The sequence below is a fragment of the Plectropomus leopardus genome, chromosome 2 (assembly GCF_008729295.1).
Source record: "Plectropomus leopardus isolate mb chromosome 2, YSFRI_Pleo_2.0, whole genome shotgun sequence".
Lineage (NCBI taxonomy): Eukaryota > Metazoa > Chordata > Actinopteri > Perciformes > Serranidae > Plectropomus > Plectropomus leopardus.
This window is the reverse complement of record NC_056464.1, coordinates 13,131,578-13,152,731: the sequence shown is the minus strand read 5'-3', so window position 1 is coordinate 13,152,731 and position 21,154 is coordinate 13,131,578. Positions and strand designations below refer to the sequence as shown.

The window sequence follows — 21,154 nt, the reverse complement described above, 5'->3', positions numbered from 1 at the left end:
TGATAATACATTATGAAGCTTGGGATACTAGGCCTTTGACAAGGCAAAATGTCTATTGTGAAAAAGGCCTATAGATTGTGAAAGGAGTTTGTGAGACAGAAATAGAAAAAACATCAGAAAACACAAATATTATTCAGCATTTACATCTTTACTTAGTTTAAATCTTTACACTTGGAGTACATTACCCTAATCAATAATACTCATCTGACAGCCTGCTGGCCTGCGAGAGGCTGCTAAGTGGCTCATTGACCATTTCCCAACTTAAACAAACAAAAATTCAGGCTGGGTTTTTTTTTTTCTTTTTTCGACTTTGAAAGTAAATAAGGTGCGTGTGTAAGGAGTGTGTAAAAAAAAGCATCAAAATCGGGGTTGTTTATTTAAAAAAATGCCAGGGGTGGATCCTGCAGACCTCCCAACAGAGGTCTGGATTAAGCCCAGAATGCCCTTAAATCCTAGAAACACCCCTGTAAACACCTGGTCTGTGCACGGCTGCAAGGCAACGCATTTATTGTATATAATGATAAATATTGATAAAGTTCATTTAGTATTTGGCCACTGGCCTCCTGCTATTTCACAAAAGTGGAGCCCACACAAAGCAAGTTGAGTATCCCTGTTTTACAAGAATAACAATAGCAAAACAAAGGCATTTATTGACAGTATATTTCTGGCACATTGCAATGAGAATTCCAGTCACATTTAATGCTTGCTTTTTTTTATTTTTTTCTGTGTAATCTTATTATCATACAATGCATAAAAAGTATTATGCAAAAGTACCAGGTGATAAGGAAGTGCCATCATAATTCCTGAACTCTCTGAAACAAGATCCCTGTGGAATGAGGAAATCAGTCTGTGTCTTCTCACAAGACACAACTAAAGTCTTTAGCTTCTTTACTCATAGAAATTGTGACTCAAAAATATTATTACCACACTCTTTGTACTATGGAGCACATTTGCTCAGCAGAATATATAGTTGATAAAAATAAAGTGATTATGAACAAACAGTGACACGAGCTTTGGGGTGGCCTGACATCATTCTGTAGGCCAGGTGCACTGGTTCAGTCAGGTTAGCCTTAAATGTGTACACATGGGTCTTCCCATTGACGGGGCTGATGTTGTAAAAGCTCAGCCTGTGGGTCTTGAAACTCAGTCTGACCTCCAGCCTGCGCGATACTGTGGTCCTCTTCAGTGGCACACTGTGTCCCTGCTCAAAGGCAGTCAGCAGGTTGTTGAACCACATCAGACACCAGGAGCTCCGGCTGCTCTCCAGAGCAGAGGGCATCCCGCTACGTGCCAGCTTCCCGCTGTAGCACACGCCGATGATCCACGGAGCACCTTCAAGCTCCACCTCCCAGCTGTGATCACCTTCATAGAAACTCTGAGTGCTGAGGACCTGGAAGAAGTTGGTAAAACGCTGAGGAGAAGGTGGGTACGGCTGTTTGGTGGTGCTGAACGTAACCGTCTTCAAGTCCTCTGATAGGACGAGGTTGGGGTGGGCTGTTTCTAGGTCAAAGGTCACCTCTGAAGGGTTGAGAGTGTTTCGAAGGGAGCGCTGAATCTCTCCAAATTTGACTCTCAGCTCAGCGTTCATATTTTCCAGCTTGGGACAGGCTTGCGCAGGGTTGACTTTTGGTTCAATGTGGTCGTCTTCGTCTCCTACAGGTTTGGACATTAACTCCTCAATGTGTGGCTGTAGAGTCTGAAGCTCGTCACTGAATGCATTCTCGTCATCTTCAGTCAGGAGGGACTCCGCTCGGAGCACAGCTTGTCTTAGCTGCTTCGTCAGCTCCGAAGCTTGACTGACTCGATTGCCTATGCTGGCCTCGCCTGGACCAATCTCTTCTTCGATCAGCTGCATCACCTGGGTGCTATAGCTCTGCGACAAATCTTTTATCTGCTCTAAAAGTCTGGATGCTTTCTCTCTCAGCTGACTGTTAGCAGTGCTCACCTCTAACTCCCGTTCCCTCTCCTTCCTCAGCGCAATCTCCGCCATCTCCAATTTAAGGTTCAGCTCTGTGATTTGAGAGGCCATTCTGAATTTGGGTCCATCCATTTTCATCTTGCCTTTGCCGCTGCTTTGCTCTTGATCCAAAGAATAGGACAGCTCTGTGGATCCAGACCCAATTTGAAAGGCATCCTTTGAATCTTTGGTGACAGAGGTATGATCACTCTTGACTGTTACATGGTCGATATCAGAAGGGTTTGCGGTGGAGCTGACTTTGCCAACAGTAGCTTTGTAGGACTCTATGATACTGCACATTTTGGAGCTTTTCACAAGTGCTTGTGTACCCTGGTACTCTGTCTGGCACTCAGGACAGCTGTGCTGGTCAAGGCCTTCTCCCATGGTCTGAAGGCAGGCCAAGCAAAACATGTGACCACAGGGAAGAGAAACGGGCTCAGAGAGGAGATGCAAGCAGATGGAGCAAGTAAGCTCTGAAGCTAAAACGTCCAGATGATCCATTTTAGAAAAGTTTGGTTCAGTCTCACTGACAGACATGGTGGCAGGCCCTGGAAAAAGACAACTCAGGGTAAGACTTCAGAAATATGTATAGTTAAATATTTTAACTTGGCTGACTTATTTGACTCTGTTTAGATTGTGAATGCTCCAGGTAATGAGTTAAATATTTGTAAATGGCCAAAGAGGAAACAAGGACTTGAAGTAAAAACAGTTTTTAAAAGTATATGAGGGTCATAGCCTGGACTTCAGTCACAAGTCCCCTCTCACAAAGAAAATTTGGACAAACACCGAAAATAGTCGATTTTATTCTTTGCATTGCTTCAATATTTGACATTATGTCAATTGTTCAGTTGTTTCCTTTGAATTTTGTTGTCCAAATTGAATATCTATATGCCGAAACACTGCCATCGTTTTTGTTTGCCTAAAGGTAACCAAATTTGAATACACCACATCACTGTGTAGAAATAAGTGTGCAACTATTCATGGATGAGAGATGGCAACACTAACATTTTAATCATAAGTTTGATACTGCTAGCTTATCTAAACTAACTAATGTTACAGCTCAGCTGAAAAGGACATGATTAATGTCTAAATCTCCCGCTGTCACAAGCATGAACCTCTCATTCATGAGGTGATGCACGCTTGAGTCAGTTCAGTAGAGAGAAAATAGTTCCTACATTGAACTGCTCACAACAAGGTCTGTGGATTATCTTGAGTAACCTGGTCATGATTTCTGAAAAGAGACACTGATGTTGAGTTTTTCCAATGTACTTTTTATGTGCCTTGAGCACCACAAGTGGAGTGCCATCAAGTTTCATTGTTTTCAAGAAAAGGCTGATAACGCCAACACTCTGCAACTCACACCAAAACAATCTAGATTGATAAATAGCACCACAAGTAGTGAGATAAATATATGTATTTTTGATTTTGGAGTGAACTGTGCCTTTAATGTATCTTAGGTTCACGCAAATAAAATGACCACAAATATTAGGTTAGACTATACACAAACTACACTATGGTGTCATCGAAATATAGCTTTTCTAAGTGGCACATTTACGTCGCATGAAACGTGTCTGAAGGAGCGAACAATGTAGGTCACAATTGTTTGTGCGTTGTTTGGCAGCGTTGTAAAGTTTCGATTTTCAACCAACAGAATATCCACGTGGCCAAATCATCAGTTTCGATTGCCTCAAAATAATCAACAGAACTTATTGTGAATTTTCAGACTTACTTTGCTGCAGGGTATAGCTTTAATTTCAATTAATGTAGTTTTACTTCCTTAAAAATAATTAGGGTGACGTTTATTCAAATACGTTACTGAATGCACATCTCATAACGCGCAGCACACAAATTCTTTGCAAACAACTAAATTGTGCGTCATATTTCAAAGAAAAGAAGTAAATAGAAATTAAGGGCAAAGATTAAAAAGCCTTACCTGTTACTGCACTGCTGCCTTGTGTCGACTCTTCCTGTTCAGGCAAAAGTCAATAAAGAGGCACTGACGCAGAGATCAGCGGTCAAATCCGCCTTTCAGACACGCAGCAGCTGCATCTGCCTCGCTGTAGAGCTCAGTGTGGTAATACATCTTGAGCAGCATGTTTCAGCCTGACTTTGTAAAAATTGCCAAACCTTAATCCACTCTGCCCACTGTCTAATATGGTCAAGGGCAGGCCTTCAGAATTGTTGATTCAGCTTAAGTGCTTTTTATTTTATTTTTCTATATTGCAAAAGTATACAGAATATAGTAAGAATGCAAAGCAACTATACAGGGACAGCAACTGAAATTCGAACTGATTGCAATCAAGTACAAAAAAGGAAAAAGAAAATGTATATTGAACGTAACTATCAATCATTTCCCAACAGTGGAGAACAAAGACAACAGGCTTGCATAAACAGCGTCAAATGTATTATTTATTTATTTATTCATATTTCTACATTTGGTTTAAAAAGTACCAGCAAAATCCTCAGCTCCAATGCATCAGCACACATTTGGATGAAGAAATATATGCAAAAGTAATAAATAGTCATAATAATACGAAGGCACAGCTACAGGCGTAATCACTGCTGTTCCCCTCCAGTGTCCATTTACACTTCTCTGGTCAAGTCAGTCTGACCCACCGCCGCATTCATGTAGTGTACAAACATTTCTAAACTTGGTAATGCTTGAAGGAAGATGTGAAATGTGCATGTTGTAGTTTTATAATGATCATATGCTCAGATTGACTTGTCATCGCAGTCCTCAGGTATTTAAAAATAAAATGCTACGGTCTGAAGCTCCATATTCAGCTGCAGGCTTTGGTTCAGCAGTTAACCCACCTTAAATCTAGCCTCCCATCCAGAGCTCTAATTACTTTTGACTCAGGTGAGTGAAATGTAATTAGACCCTTGTCCTTGACAGAAAAAGAATATTGCTCAACAGATCTCAAACAGACTAAAATGATCCAAAGCATTTTAAAAACATTCTCATACCATATTTGGTTGCTTGGTACATGTTGACACTCACATCCAAAGACACTATTTTGTCTACTAGACATACAATCTAAAATGTATGAAGGATAAGTGGTTTGTTTTGTAGCTCTGTGTGTGTGTGTGTGTGTGTGTGTGTGTGTGTGTGTGTACCTGGGCATGAGTAAATTAAAATGTCCACATCAATTACAGAAAACAGGCAACAGTTTTGGCGTGTGTGATATAGGCATCACTTAATGCTTTTCTAATACAACTCGTTTTCTCTCTGTGTTTTTGGTGTTTGCATTCAGAGCTGAAATGTGTCACAGTGTTAGGAAACATCAGATAAGAGTTTAAATTCGTATTTTGGAATGACTATGATTCTGGTAAACAATAATAAAATGTTCAAACAGTCCAAAGGCATATATGTCCAGTTGTTCAGTGTTGAATGTTCACATTAAAATGGCTAAATATTGCATAAACAGCTTAGCTAGAGGAGCACTGAGATAAAGGGCTGCATCATGATTTTTAGACTTATTTTTGAAATGTTGAGCCCATGCCTATTATGAGTTAATTTGGCTCTATCTCTATATGACGGGACAGTCAGCTCTTTCTGCTCCAGTTTATTTTTTATTTTAAGTCTCATAAACAGGCACTACAGTTGGCAGGTCTATCAAAGGCAGTATTCAGGCATGCTGGGAAATATCCTATCAAATGCCTTTCTGGAAGAGGAGAGAACAAAGGCAGTTTACTATGTGTGCCTGCCTGAAAACAAGTATGTGTGTGTTTAGGAAAAGGTGAGTGTGTGTCTACAGTAGTGCATCCAGGTCCAGTTCTGGCAGAGGCTCCTTCCAATAGGCGAAACTGCTGTACTCAGGGCAGTCGAAAGCAGAGGTGCTTCCCCCGACAGAGAGCATGGGGAAGAAATGTTCCACCAACTCACTGAGGTGGCTGTACCTGCAAACACACACACACACACACACACACACACACACACACAAAACTGACTCAGAATCAGCTTAATAAACAAACATATATTGCTTTCAGCTCATTTGTTCACACTGTGATACAGGGACTGATGCCGACCTTACGCCAAACTAATTTTTGAATGATTTTACAGTCAGACAAATTTCCAGTGACAGAGTAAAATAATGGGAGTCGATCTTGATCTTGATCGTTTGGTGTAAGTTTGGGGTTAAACTTCAGTCCGAGCTGTCTAAAGTCAGTCTTTTTCTTGTCTTGACCCATCCAACAAAATGAGACAAGTTTCATATTATTGAATGTAGTCTTGGCTCATGCTAATATTAAAGTGCAATGATGTGAATGTTGTCAATAAACGACAGCTGAGCTCTCTCCAGCACCAAACAGGAAGCAGTAAACCAGGTAGCTAGTATAAATGGAGGGGACTCTGCAGAGGAGCAAGATCGCAAACAAGTCTAAGTTCTCTTGGCTTCTGGGAAAGGAGGAAAAACTGCTGAAGCAGTGGAGTGAACAAGAATCTGCGTTTAATTTGGTGTGTATCGGATCCACCAACCAACACTTATTTTAGTGAAATCTTCATTTTTTTAAATATGGTTTGCCTCTCTTGATTCCCACAGTCTTCTACTAAAATAGTGCAGCAAACCAACAGAGGCTGGTAGTGAATTAAGGGGACAAAATAAAACAGGTTGTAAGCAAAAAACAGTTTATCTGTATTGATCATATTGATGCCAAATTGACAAGAATATAGATGACATATGACATATCTTGGGTTTCTAGTGTTCTGTGTTTTTATAACATGCAGGGAATTTTAATATGACAGATTTCTTAGCAGGAGTTTGATGTAATATTTTCCACCAGGAACAGGACAGGAAATAATCGCAAATTGAATCTGATTGTAGTTTTTCAAATAGTGACCCTGAAAGATCCCTGATAAAAACTCACATTGTATTTAGATATAAAAGGCTGTTGGACTTTCATATTCTAAAAATAGTTTCAGTATTCTTGTGTATGGTAAAAACAGGAATAATCCCAGTCAGGAGTTTTAAAAGCATAAAAAGGTGGAAAGGGTGTTTATATCTGTGTTCTGTTGCACACTTACGAGGACTTGTTGCCTTTAGTCCTCTCTTGAATGAGCTCTCCTTTTGGGTTGACGGTAAATAACCTGGTGTCAGGCACCCCAACCTGCTTATAGGCATAAGCATCCTGCAAAATGAAAGGAAGCAAAACAAATACAGTTAATACAGACCTGCTTCGGCTTGACTTTAACCTCTGCACTATCTACATACAATAAAAAGACTGTTTGGCTGTTATAGCACTAATCCATTATGATAAATCATTAGCCACTGTTTACTCAATATCCAACAAGCAAACACCATTTCTTACACTTACAATATACTACGGGTAGTACATATTAAAGAATACAATAATACCATAATACCATTTTTTGCCTTTTTCCAGGCATGATATCTTGTGATGTACAAACCAAGGTTTGTGCTGGAGGCTAAAATCGCAGCCAAATGTGCATTTTAGCAGCCGTAAAAACCTTGACAGAAAAAGAATTGTCGCTGAAGGTTATTGCTGTATTAAGAGCCAGTGCTGCTTACGTTAGTCCTGTTGCCGAAGGCTGCGTAGAAGGGCCGTCTCTGTGGGTTGAACAGGTCCTTGATGTCACTGAGACAGGCTATTTTAAACACCTCCGGCTTCTTCTCAATAACCTCTCTGCACAAATCAGGACAGACAGTTTAGAATCAAAATGAGCATACCGTTAATGTCTCCTTGCATACATTTATGCATTGCATAGAGTAGTAGCTGAGCAGAATGGCCTCTCTCATGTAGGAGAAGCCACTAGAGGTCAGCAGCACATTACATTTGTTTTCATACTTCAATCTGAGATACTTACTTTACACACAGTTATATCCAACATTCCACTATTTCTATTCATTAAAGTAACGGTGTGTTAATAGGATGCTATCTGTGAAGTAGTTCAGCAGTTGTTTTTGTTACCTGTGTAAAGCTGAAAAGAGGCTGCTGGGGGCCAACAGTACAGGGCCCTGAGGGAGGACAATGCCTTTGTCATTGACCCAGTGAAGGTAGTCTTTAGTAATGGCAGCCATACCTATGGCCCGCGCTGAACAATACAGGAACTTATAGCCATTTCTGCAAGGAAAGGAACGACCATCTTAGCATTTTAGATTTATTAAAACAGAATTAGAAAAAGCTTTTCACTTCTGTTTGTAACTGAGCGGCCCCATAGCATGAAGCACTCCAATACTTACATCATGTACCTGCTACAACACATATGCACTGTATCCTGTTTCTCTCGATATGTGCAAAAAAAAGATAAACGCTTCAAATATAATCCAATCTTTTTTCAATTAACTGAACAGCTGCGCTTGTTTTCAAAGGCACAACATATGGCATATGAAAACTGGGATAAACAAAGAAACATCTGGCAATGCAGATTAGACACTTCGCCGCATTTACAATTACATCATCATGAGACCATCAGCAGTGAACGCATTGAATCTGTTTGCTTGATACGGTGTGAGTAATGTGTGGGAAAGTTCAGTCAAAGAAACTGGTAAAATCTGACTACCTCCCCCCAGAAAAAAGGAATTTTCACATACTGATGTATTTTGTGGTAGAGTTTGGCGATGCCTTTGTGTGTCCAGTCTTTTCCAAACTGAGGTAGAATATGACCCAGAGCATCAGACCTGCAGGAGACAGACAGTGAAGACTGCTCATAATACTGCGACAATAAAGGTTTAAACAATGATCTATCGTGCTTCATCTCTCATAGTGTTCAGGAACTATGAATTGCTTTGAATCCAATTGTCTATTGGACTATCTGTACAGCATAGCATGCAGAGAAAAGGCCATGCTTTTTACTTAGTGATGGTGCCATCGATGTCGGATATGATGACGCGATCATTCCAGTTCCACAGGTAGATGGCAGCCTCACAACGACAGGTGCCTTGGTACTGTGTGGTGACGCTAAACACCACCTTGTTGGCTCCATCACGTAGGTTTAAGTGCTCCTGGTTATGAGAAAGGAGAGTTAGCTTGGCGTAAAGCAAAGCGGTCACAGTAAAAGTTAAAAAAAAAAAAAAACCCAGGTTGTACAATGTATATCTCTTACTATCTGTTTAGAGGTCAGGCGTAGTGATTTGCGGTACATCTGGGTGATACACTGAGTGGCATTGAGGGTTTCTTGTGATAGGCTGGAAGGAATCATGGCTTTTCGGCCGAGGCCTGCCGCCTCATCGCTGTCAATGTCATCCAGTGTGGCTCTGCAGAAACACACAACCAGTTAACAACTTATGTTTGAATTATATTTGTCTGTCACAACGTATTTATTCTCAATAATAGATGTCATGTCATAATAGATGACAGACAAACACTGAGTGACAAATAAAATGATTTAGTGATTTGTGCATGAAAAATTCATTACACGTGGGAATCTGTATCAATGACTGGACATCAAAAATCTTAAACTTCGATTATGTCAAACATTGGCATAGCTGCTCATAGTTAAGTATCATGACAATTGTTTTTGAGAATGTTTATTGAGTAATATACTACATGGACAGTGCTTTGGCACCCTCTGGTGGTGCAATGACAAACTACATAATACTATTTTAAATTGGCAATTGAAATTCACCACACAAAATGCCACACAAATATTGAATAATGATAACAATTAGGCCCAAATTCATCAGTTCCTGTGTTTTGGAAATCCATCTTAAGTTGACATGACATCATAAAAAATGTCATGAAAATGCAACTATGAAAGTCAAAGACTGCAAAAATTGTGATTAGTTTATTAGGGCTGCTGGTTGTGTTTTTGTTTGTTTTTTCAATGTGCTTGTCTATAGGCGACCCTTAGAATTTAAAGAAATTCAGTCAACGGGATACAAGTCCCTACAGATTTCTAAATTAGACATATAAAGGAACTAATGTAAGTGGATCAGGCTTGTGACATAATAGCTACAGATTCTTGATGAACAGTTCTTCTTTACTGCTGCTCATGGCTATTTTTAATGCCTACTTTTATGTCTTTTTCACATCAAACTGTATTTCAAGCCAAAATTTTAGCTTATGTACAGAATTCTTCAATTGTGTGTATTATGAGAACCAAATAAACAAAATACAGATGGATGAACATGTACTGGCAGTCCTTGTATTAGCCTGCCCGGCAATAAGTCTGAATGTCCTTAAGTACACTCAAACATGAGAAAGACCAGCTGTGGATCAGCGGGAGCAGATGCCAAATGAAACACAGCGTGTAAGAATTGTTAACTTGTGTGAGATCATTTCTTAGTGAGGTCACTTACTTTACTGTGGGAGAAACACTTGTAAGTGGCTCCTCTTGCTCCTCCTTTGAGGTCTTTTGCTGAAAAACAAGAAGTTAATATGATCAGCTACATTCAACAAAAAGCAACGTGAAGTGGCAGTAATGGTTTGGTTTGTTTTGTTTTGGTTTTTTTTTAAATCAGACATGTTGTTTCTGCTTCAGTCACTTAGATCTCTACCACCCTTCGTCTTCTTCTGTCTTGCATGGACAGAGCGTAAAACCACTCTTAGTGATGCAATAGATGTATTATTGCATAGTATTGAAGGTACAAACATGCTACATTTCTTTTCTGTCAGGCACAGCATCCTAAATCAAGGATTCAGGAATTCCAAAGAATGTACCTGGTTACTGTCCATGTCTCTTCTCCTCCAGGAGAACCACCAGCGTCCAGACTTTTTGGGCATCTTATCCTTCACCAGACGCTCTATCGTACTCTACGTGACAAAAATACACACAAACAAGCATGATTATATCTATCCTGTCATCTCTTTCACCAGCTATCTACAATCTCATCTGCTTTTGCCGTCAACTCGTGAATCAACAGAAAGAACTCCGTGGTAAGCTTAATTAAGGAACCCTTCATAAAAAAAACATTAGTGAGGTGTAGTGTAGAAACAATAAAATACCTTGGGTAGGCTTTTTTGGAAAGTCGTCATTGACAAGACCATGGGAGCAGCCACTGCCCAGTTATAATAGCTGGGAAAGATAAAGCCAGCCGATGAACAATCATGGACATTAACTTGTTTAAGCACTGAAGAACATCCTCTTAAATAAATACTGTACATAAAAAGTGAAACAACATTTTTTAAATGTTTTCATGTATGTAAACAAACCCAGAGCTTACTTGGAGTTGATGCAGATCACAAGGCTTGGATCCTCGATGATTCCTGGATTGTTTGCAAAATCCTGGTATGTCACGATGTGCTCCATAAACTTTTCTGGATAAACAGCAAAAGCGACGGGACAACAAATTTTACTCCACTGGGACAACATGCTCATTCCTTCATGCTCTAGCACGGATTCACTCTCCCTCACCTTTAGTGATGTGGCTGGTTTCGCCATCTTGTCCGCAGAGGGACATGCTGACATCCATGTTGTAGGAGGTGGAATCTGACAGGTACTCTGTACCGCTGTCCAAGGCCCCGCTGCCCACGGACTGAGGTGACTGGCTCCCTGAGCAGGAGCCCCCCTCTGCCCCATGCTGAGACGTTCCCTCGGTCTCACTGTAGGAACACTTACGACACTTAATTTTTTTGCCACTAAAGGGCAACACTTCATAGATAAAACAGCATGATTGTTGGGTTATTTTAATGGAAATTAAACACTGCAGGCAAATTAGTGACATAACTGCCTTTCAATATACGCATGCATCTGTAACTGTTTACAAATCACACAAATGTAAGACGGGAATTTCATAAATAATTAAAACTGAGCCACACATTTAGTGTCTTTTTTACCTCTTTGGGAAGTACAGTGCAGCCACCTCAGGATCCAACTTAGTAAGATCGTCCAAGTAAATATCTGTTGGTCCTAGATGGTGATTACGTCTACCTGCAACAAAATGATGCAAAACCCAATTGGTTACATAAACAGAATTATTTTTTTAAATGCAAAGTTGAGAATGAGATTTGAACAAACAAAGTAATTAAAATCAGAGAGCTTAGAAAAATGTGTCACCTTTCTTCTTGTCCTGCTGCTCCACTCTGGAGGATGCCTCAGAGGAGTTTGCTGATCCCTCAGTTTTGTTGGTCAGTGAGCCTTCACCACCTCCAGGTCCACCTTCCTCCTCTGCTCCCTCGGCACAGGGATCTATCCCACTGTCCCCCTCGCTGACAGGGGCACTGCTGCTGGAACCCTGCTCACTTTGCTCTGATGAGGCACCCTGCTGCTGTGGACTCGATATCTCTGTACTACTTGTCGCAGTGACTGTGCAGCGTTCGCTCTCTTCTATAAGTTGTTTTTGTGCGTCATTGAATTTGGTCACACTGTCAGTCACAGTAGTTATCTGCTCCACACTGATGCGTCCTTTGCTTGCAAGAGAACTGGTGCCATTAATTAGATTAGCTGACGAAAAAGATGAGTCTTTGTTCCCCTTTTCTCCTAATGTGGATTCAGGTGCCTGTGTCGAGTCCTCATCAGTTTCCACTGTTGATGCACAAGACTTGAAGAGGTCACTGGGGGTGGAATGGGCAAAGTGAGAGGTTTTGTCTCCAGATAAAGGGGTGATTTGCACAGTGTGGCTACCTAGGTCTAAGGACTGAGTCCTGGGTTGTGGCCTGACCACTGTTACACTGCCCATTCTGCCACAGCTGATCACAGGCTCATGGCCCATGTCAAAGGAGTCCTGTCTCTCAATGGTGCGGAAATGAGAACTGTGGGAAGGGGAGATGCGCTGCAACTCCACTGGTGTCCTCTCAGATTGACACAGCTGTTGGGAGGAGGTGCAGAGAGAGCAGTTTGAGTTTGTGTCAGCATGTCGATCGAAAATCTGCGGCACAAGTAGGCAGCAAAAGCACAGCTACATCTGTGTGTGTGAGTGCTGTCATACCGTGGGAAAACCGCCCCAGTTCCACTGTATCTGAGGCTCAGACGACTCTTGGGGTTTGAGGAGCTCGGAGTCGCTCTTAGGAGAGGAAGGCCGGCTAAAGAACACGCTGCTGTGACAGAGATAAAGAGATAAATCAGCATGACTTCGTCTTTGACAAAGGACACTGAATTTCAGACTGCCTCAGTGAAGCAGCTCAATGCAATAAAAAAAAAATCATCATAAAGATGAACCCTTCTCACCTTTCTAAGGGGGACTGCTCTCCCTCTGAGTGTGGATGAGTGTCTCTGGTCTGTGTGGCCCCCAGCTCCTCATTTGGCTCCTCAGACAGTGAGTAGTACACTGATTTACTTAAACACACACAAGAGGATGTTTTTTTTAAAACTACTGCCTTCACATGACCCCCTGTAACAGGTTGTTCTTACTGACAAATGCACACAGGCCACATTCACACTAATACAATTTCATTTTCAAACAATGTGCCTGTGTAAACAGGAAGCAGACTGTCTACTCTGTGGTTAGTTAGAGATGGAAAAAAGTAAGACCAGAGATTTCTTTGCTTGGACCGACAACGAGATGGAACTATTTCTGGAAGTAAAATAATTATCGTGCAGTCAAGGTGGGACGAAACAGACTGGGAGTTACTGCAAAGCGAATACGCCAACATATCAAAGCAGGACCAGGAGGAGTTTAACACTGCCAGATGGGAAACGAATGTTACCCACACAAGAAGGATAAATCACAAAAGATATGTAGGTCTAGCTGCAATGTCTTGGACTGATATGTCACAATGATTAATCAATTAGACTTTGACTATTGAATTGATCATCAACTAATTTCATATAACAAATAATGGATGGAGTAATTTTTTGAGGAATAAACTTATCTTATCTGATTCCTGCTTCTTATATGTGAATATTTTTTGGTTTCTTGGTTCCTCTTTGACAATAAACGGACAATATTTGGGTTGTGGTCAAAACAACACATTTGAAGACGTCAGCTTGGGTTTTGGAAAACACCGAAACACAGAAAAATTCCAATTTTCAGACATTTTGTGGACCAAACAAGCACTCGATAAATCCAGAAAATTGATAATGAAATTAATAATCAGAACTAGATATGACCAAATTGGGTAACAAACATGGGCATCATCATTATTTTTTTAAAGTCTCTGTTTCTACATGCTTAGACCAACACACAACCCCAGAGTTTTCAAACTAAAACGGGGTCAGCAGCAGTGTTTTCAAAGGTCTTTCTTTTAGTTCTTTGTAAATGCCAGAATAGTGTGTATGCCAGGCGTAAACACTGCAATAGTGATGCGTTTTAAAACAAAATGTATTAGCATGGATGTAGCCTCACAGTATGTGGCCTTCTGCTAAATAGTTTTGTTCTCGCGGCCGCTGTTCTGCACAGAGAATTTCTTAGTGACCAAAATGCTGAAACACTGTGATATCTTTACCAAAATGTAACAATGTCAGCGATAATAAAACCTTTTATCAGGTGTACATTCTAAAAACAGAAGCACTATAATTTCAGCAACTCTTAGAAATCACTGTCAGTGAAGATTTTCCCTCTTTTTTCCATCACTGACCTGACTTGCAAAGGTTGGACAGGCTCATCTTTCAAAGGACTCTCCTGCCCGGCCTCACTTTCTCTCTCCCACTCCCTCTCTCTTTCTCTCTCATCCGATGAGGAGCGGGCCTCTTCTCTCAGGTGAGTATCAGAGCGCATGCGTTTGCGACGCCGTTTCTTCCTGCGGGTGCCAGACCCAGCGATGGAGGATCCCTCAGGGGTCTCCTCTATCTCCTCAGGGACCTCAAGAGGGATTGGGGAGGTGCACAGGTGGGCTGGGACCTCAGACTGAGCAGATAAAAAAGAAAAGTTGGACATGATGACTTACAGATACCAGACTGCCCAAACTGATGCACTGTTACCAAAGAACTGAGAAAGTGGACAATATAAGGAGCTCAGGGTCGATCATCTTACCTCCATGTTTTCATTTTCCTCCACAAAAAACGCTTCTCCATTGTCTCCCAGCTTCATGTGCAGGTCAACTGACTCTCCATTTATTTCAATGTCCACCTAAAATCACAGTGTTGCAAACATGTGTCAAAGAATCAGCAAAAGCAGAGAAATAGTACTGTAGTAGAATTGTAGTTGAAAGAATTGAAGCAGTAGATGAGAAAAACACTGACAATTTTTTCCTTGGAGCGCAGCACACCCAGCTTGCCGAAGCGGACATGAAAGGGGGAACACTGGAACGATCCATCGGGCTGTCGCACCACAATGACGTCGATCCCTCCCGTGAGCGTGGCGGGGTTAAGGCCACGGTACAGCTCCTTCACCGTCACAAACACTGTCTCCGCAAACTGGCCCACAATATTCATGGTTTGTGACTGAAAAGAAAACATGAAGAAGTGAGAGCAGTGAGGCCAAGTGTCTCGGCACAGGAACAAAAACTTTGTGCACTCAGTATTTCCCGTTGTCTGCAGGTTTAATCCTTCACCCTTTTTTTTCCCATAGTGTCAGCAGGACTCGATGTCAACATTGTTATCCATTTCTAGTTAATATAAAAGCAGCTGTTTTAGAATTATAACTTATTACAACGGGGATCCAAACAAAAGAGCAGATGGCATTCAAGAGGGCATATTTAGCATCTACTACATTAAGTGTGAGTGAAAATACTTGATATAGCTCATTCTCCTGGCAGCAAACACAGTTTCTGTGTTATATGACCAAAGCTATTTCACATATCACAAGATTTTAAAGTTTTAGGCCAAGTAAGTTCAAACCTTTCCACTATCATTTGCTCCTAACAGGAGGATGACTCTTCAGTGATTGCAGAGGACACTTTTCTACTGTTTTAACTTAACCATATATTGACCTTTGGAATCAGATGTTGACCATGACTAATAGGCTAAATTTTAACAGCTGGGAGGGAAGATTAGATCTATCAGAGACACTTTTTTAAAGATTGTTTTTTGTAAGCCTACTGAAGTCCTTATCTTCGCCTCTCATGATGATAATGTGAAAAAATTTAATTAGCTGGAGTTCTAATGTTGTCAGATAAGCTCAGTGCAATATATGACTCATTTGGACACACATGTCCACACTGTTAGACAAATGTAAGAGTATACATTTTAGCTTATTTTCAGAAGTAATTGCAGGTAGGTCAAAAAAGGGATCAATACAATTCCTTCTATTCAGTACACATGCACAGAACATGTCCAACAACAAGTAGCTTAAGTAAGTCAGGAAGTCAAACATTGCCAGAGGCTACTGAAAACATCACATTTGACCTAGTTCAGACCCGCATCAACACTGACTCTTCAAAGTCTGTTAGATTTAGAAACAAGTACCCTGAGCTGCCTTATGAGCCCCTGCTCCTGTCATATACTGTATAAGAGGAGCCACTATAGTGAAATTCCACTACAGCCACTGACCTTGTAATACTATTTTAAATTCAAAATTATCTGACATAAATAATACTTTCATTCAGAGAGAGAGAAACTGACGTCTAAAGCTGGAGGCCAGAGGAGGTAACCTTCAACGTAACATTCAACGTAGACGACACAAAACACATAAAGGATTGGTCGACCATAATTGTATTTTCAGGGCTACTACCCATACCAGCACTTTGTAGTTAATGAGACCAATAACCAATATTTGGAACCGATATGCATTTACAATAAAAATCCTAATCTTTCTGTCAGTATTTAGAATTTGGAATATCACAAACTCCAACAGAGCAAATGTTTAATCAAAACTGAAACTTTCAACATCATATACAGCAAGTTCCAAGCAACTTTTTTTAATAAAGTTCAGTGAAAATGTAATAAAAAATGAATAAACAAATATAGCTCCCTGAGGTTTTACAAAGTAAAATTGACTCCCTGACACTTTCTTTGCACTTTTGAATTAATTAATTTGATCTGAGCTCGTTAAAATAAAACACTGATATAGATAATCAGCAAAATGCCAAATATCAGCTCCAATAATTGCCCAGGACGATAATCTGTTGACCCCTAACATAAAGCTTATGTCTTGTTTTTAACCAAACTGATTACTGACGTGCCAGGATCTGTCAAAATCTACCGAGCCTCAAAGCTCAACCAAAGACGCAATTTAGATAGAGTTCATTACTCAATCACTTTTATGTTACTGAAAAAACATTTTATCAACAGTCTATGTAAACTTGTGTTTGTTCTGAAGACATAAAGAGTCACTTGGCAAATGCCTACACAATAAATCCAACGTGTCTATAGCATCATCTGTCCAAAGTCCACGTCTTACCCACAGTGAAGGATGCAGATGTCCCCTCCCAACCAGGCTGTGTTCCCTTGACCTCCCTTCTGCCATACGACACTATAAACGCTTTTCCCTCCACTGGAACTCAGGAACAGTCTCAAGAAACTTTACCTCCATTTCCACCAGAAAAACCTGCCATCTCCATTCTGCAGAAAGCTCAGCTTCATCTCAAGGCGAGGGCCACGCACCCCCCCTCACCATATCTGTCTGGAGATGTAAGGCTACATTTTGTTAGCTTCGACAACTGAGAGGTAGCTACGAAAGTTCGTAAGGTCGATTACAACTGCTAAACTAGATAGGACTCTCCACTGGAACAGTGGTCATCAGAGATGACAGCGCTCTAGTCCTTTCCATAGTGAGCTAGGATGCAAAATATAGCAATCTGCGAGAGTGTCCGAGTATATTCAGTCACACGCTGATGCTTCCTCTATCTCACACAATTTCACAATCACATACACACTCTCCTGTCACAACGAATTCATACTTCCCCACTTGCACTGCACATGACAGCCAGACCAGCAGTTTCTGAAAGGCTCGGACAGGCTATTCAAACACGCTTGGCATGAAAACACACACACACACACACACACACACACACACACACACACACACACACCACACAGTTTCTGGGCTTGACCACAGCTCTCTGGGCTATCAAAGATAAGGGGACTCTCCAGCAGTCATGCTCTATCAACACTGGAAAACCTTTCACAGGCGAAGCCAATTTGCGAGGAACTTAAGCAAATAACTTGAAAATAGTGATGGACACCACTGCCCATGGGAGAGGACCTGACAGAAAGGTAGGCCTAAACTGGAAAACAATGTCCAACAAAAACAGAAGTCATTAGATTTAATGCTGATAATCCCTGCTGTCAGAAAAATAACAGACAACAACAACAAAAAAAAAAAAACCACACTTAGGCCTATCATGTGACTGACCCACTAACGCAAATATAAAATATGAGTGTGCAGCTCCTGGCCTTTTGATGCAAATTACATCTTTCTGTACCCATTCAGGCTTCTGTATTTGATTTGGAGCGATTCTTGATTGAAACTGCCAAGTCAGCTGTATTTAGAAAGTGGGAAGAACAAAAGCCCACAGTAGACAATGGCTGTGAGAGACGACAAAATGTAGGGCAGTAGACGGACAACAGAAGGGAAAGACGAGGGGGTTAATAACTGACTTAGAAGGATCTGTTTTGATCTGTACCAGCATGCGGCTTCACATGCATTCAACACATTCCTGTACTTATCCCTCATGTGTAAACTGGCAAAATCCCAAGCTTCATTGCCTTTAAGTTCTTCTCGTTGAGGAATTCAAACCGATGACGTTGACACTAGGGCGGCAACGAACACTGTTTTTGTTATGTATTAATGTGTACATTCATTTTTATTAACCCTCTGAAACATGAGGGAAATTGCCTTATTTTCTTACAATAACAAAAACACCTGGTGACAAGCAGCTTGACAAATTATGGCCCAAAAATGAGCAAGAAATTAGTAAGAAATTACATGAAAATAAGATAAAAAGAAAACAAGAAAATTGATTAAAAAATAAAAATCTAATTTTACTTTTTGTAACAACTTTTAAATATATAATTAAGATAATTATAAATGTAGTTTTCTGCACATTTCCCCTTGTTTTTTCATAATATCTTACATTCCCCTGAGCTAATTTACAGATAACTACCTTGTCAGCTTTTACTTTTTTTTTGCAGTTTGTGGGAAATGTCTTGCCAAGTTGCTCATTATGTTTTTCCCCATGTTTTTGAAAGACATCTAACCAATTACACAAGAAAGTACAAGAAAACTGAAATTGATCCAGGTGTTAATGTGACATTTTTAGATTTTGTGTTTTGTCTGACTAAGAGTCCGAATCTTAAAGATATTCATTCCAGTGTTTAGTAGGGGTTGACAGATTATTGGGGCAATGTTTGGCATTTTATCAGTTATCTGTATCAGCATTTTTTTTTAATGATCACTGATAAAATCAATTAATGAGAAAGTATGCGTATTACACTCAACCAACACCAGGGAAGACAGTCTGCAATACATACAAGGAAAATGTCAGCACGGGAGGAAAAAACCTGTAAAACCTCAGGGAGCAACTTTTATTCATTCATTTATTTTTTAATTTTTTTTTATTTTTACTAAACATCATAAAAAAATGCAGTGAACTTGCTGTATATGATATTGAAAGTTTCAGTTTTGATTAAACATCTGCTCAAGCGATTTAAACAAAGCTTTGTGTTGGAGTTTGTTATCTTCCAAATTCGAAATTTTGACAGACATATTTTCATTTTTATTGTAAATGTGTCTCGGTGCCAAATATCGGTTGTAGTTCTCATTGAGTTCTAATAATTGGTGCCCATATCAGCCCTGAAAAAACAATATCAGTCGGCCCCTGGTGTTAAACATGCTAAAAATATGTTTTTTCCAAATAGAGTCTAATGGCTTTGACAGGAACATAGATGGGGAGCTGAACAGTTACTGGCTTCCTCTGTCTGTAGGAAAGGTAAAGCAGTGAAAAAACTCTTAAAATAACATATACTCAGACTGCTATTACCTTTTTAAAAATACATTTCGTTGCTTATACCCAACAGTTTTTTAAGGTGAAAAAGGCAAAGTCTAAATGTATTGGCTTTGTTTAATGTCTTAATGTTTATTCAAGTATTAACATTTTAAAACTATTTCCACATAGGCTGATAGACTAAATTTAATTATTTGTATATTACTTTAAATGTCCCTTAGCTATACCAGTTTCCCAGCTAGTCTTGGCTTTAGTGACCTTTGCCTCCAGACAGGCAGAGGTTACCTCAACCTAATGCGGTGTGTTTCAGCATGTCTGTCACCATCTCTTGACCACTGTTACACCAAAAAAACTCTCTTACATGTCTCTTACATCAGATTTGAAGATTTCATAATAACGTTATCTATCCCCATCCGTGTCTGCACTGAAAGTGCAGTCCCTCTGGATACAAGAGTCATTTCGTGAAGGCTTTGTAACGAATTCAGAGCAAGACAGTTATTTCCTACGGTACTAAAAAAACGATATAAGATTTAGTAACAAGAAGCCACCCATTTATTCTTATTTAATGTATATAACGCAGACAACTCGAGATAAACTACAAATTCCAACAACTTCCGCAACGGCTTTACGTGTCATCGTATGGCGCAATTCTGTATTAGTCACTGTAACTCTCGATACTTAGTACACTAGCAAAAAGACAAAATTATTCTACCGTTGATGTAAACGTTTTAAAACTATACACACGTACTTTTTATGACATAGCTAGAGCCACACAGTTCAGAACTTCATTCACATTTTGCTGTTTCACAGGGAATTCAGCGGTGACACATCCTTACGACTTGACTTTAAACGACGAGTAAGTTACAGCAAGTACAAATAACGCTGATAATTGGTAAACTGTTACAAGCTGACACCTTTCAAGACTACTTGAGATGTTATAGACAGTTTGTTCTTTCTGCGTTGATGCTGAGAGAGTGTCCAGAGCTGCTTACCTTTAGGTCGAGCTTCAGATTGAGAAAGCAACAGCCATCCTGGATGCTTCCTAGTGTACTGCGCCTGCGCGTCACACAAGTCAATCACTGCAGCAGCCAATGAGAAATCTAGAAAGGAAAAATGACCCACCCCCAACGTTAATTTGTAAACAAAGCCTCCACCGATGCATACATTTTTCATGTTTAAGAAAAGAAATAAACAGGTTTAATATTTTGCAATCGATAAAATCAATAAAGACTAATATATTGTATCTTACTGGCAAACGTTGATCTTGGCTGTAGATAAACACTATCACTGAGAACTCTTGGCTAAACTAAAATCATTAAAAAAAAACTTGGACAGTAATGCATAAAGTTGAACTCAAAATCTCCTGTGCAAACATTACACCTTTAGCATACGCATACTAACAAATTCTACATTTAAATAATAAACTTTTAATCGTGCAATAATTTTGATACAGAACTTATGTGAAACACACATGCACCAATATTTATTTACTTTTACCAATCCCGCCATTACATTATAGAGTATGTGTTACACACT

At 40.0% G+C, this 21,154-nt stretch overlaps 2 protein-coding genes across 4 annotated transcripts; both read right to left on the bottom strand.

The window, feature by feature from the left end:
* Positions 1-344: 344 nt before the first annotated feature.
* trim107 (tripartite motif containing 107) lies at positions 345-4,007 on the bottom strand. The gene is made up of 2 exons (XM_042496005.1): positions 3,891-4,007; positions 345-2,505 (listed from the first exon to the last, which is right to left on the bottom strand). Exon 2 carries the CDS (start codon positions 2,492-2,494, stop codon positions 989-991), a length of 1,506 nt encoding a protein of 501 aa, XP_042351939.1. The 5' UTR covers positions 2,495-2,505; positions 3,891-4,007; the 3' UTR covers positions 345-988.
* A 332-nt stretch (positions 4,008-4,339) lies between these two features.
* On the bottom strand, positions 4,340-20,679 carry zgc:123305. 3 transcript variants are annotated; one of them, XM_042501501.1, is made up of 20 exons: positions 20,611-20,679; positions 14,976-15,176; positions 14,767-14,862; positions 14,372-14,640; positions 13,023-13,130; positions 12,784-12,892; positions 11,913-12,663; positions 11,693-11,786; positions 11,271-11,458; positions 11,080-11,173; positions 10,862-10,931; positions 10,577-10,669; positions 10,216-10,274; positions 9,021-9,171; positions 8,771-8,919; positions 8,509-8,595; positions 7,886-8,038; positions 7,486-7,600; positions 6,981-7,084; positions 4,340-5,857 (listed from the first exon to the last, which is right to left on the bottom strand). In XM_042501501.1, exons 2-20 carry the CDS (start codon positions 15,165-15,167, stop codon positions 5,710-5,712), a joined length of 3,030 nt encoding a protein of 1,009 aa, XP_042357435.1. In that variant the 5' UTR covers positions 15,168-15,176; positions 20,611-20,679; the 3' UTR covers positions 4,340-5,709. The 3 variants fall into 3 exon arrangements, with proteins under 3 accessions (XP_042357435.1, XP_042357426.1, XP_042357418.1); XM_042501492.1 differs by lacking the exon at positions 20,611-20,679 and adding an exon at positions 17,074-17,435 and having other exon boundaries at positions 12,784-12,889; XM_042501484.1 differs by lacking the exon at positions 20,611-20,679 and adding an exon at positions 17,074-17,434.
* Positions 20,680-21,154: the final 475 nt, after the last annotated feature.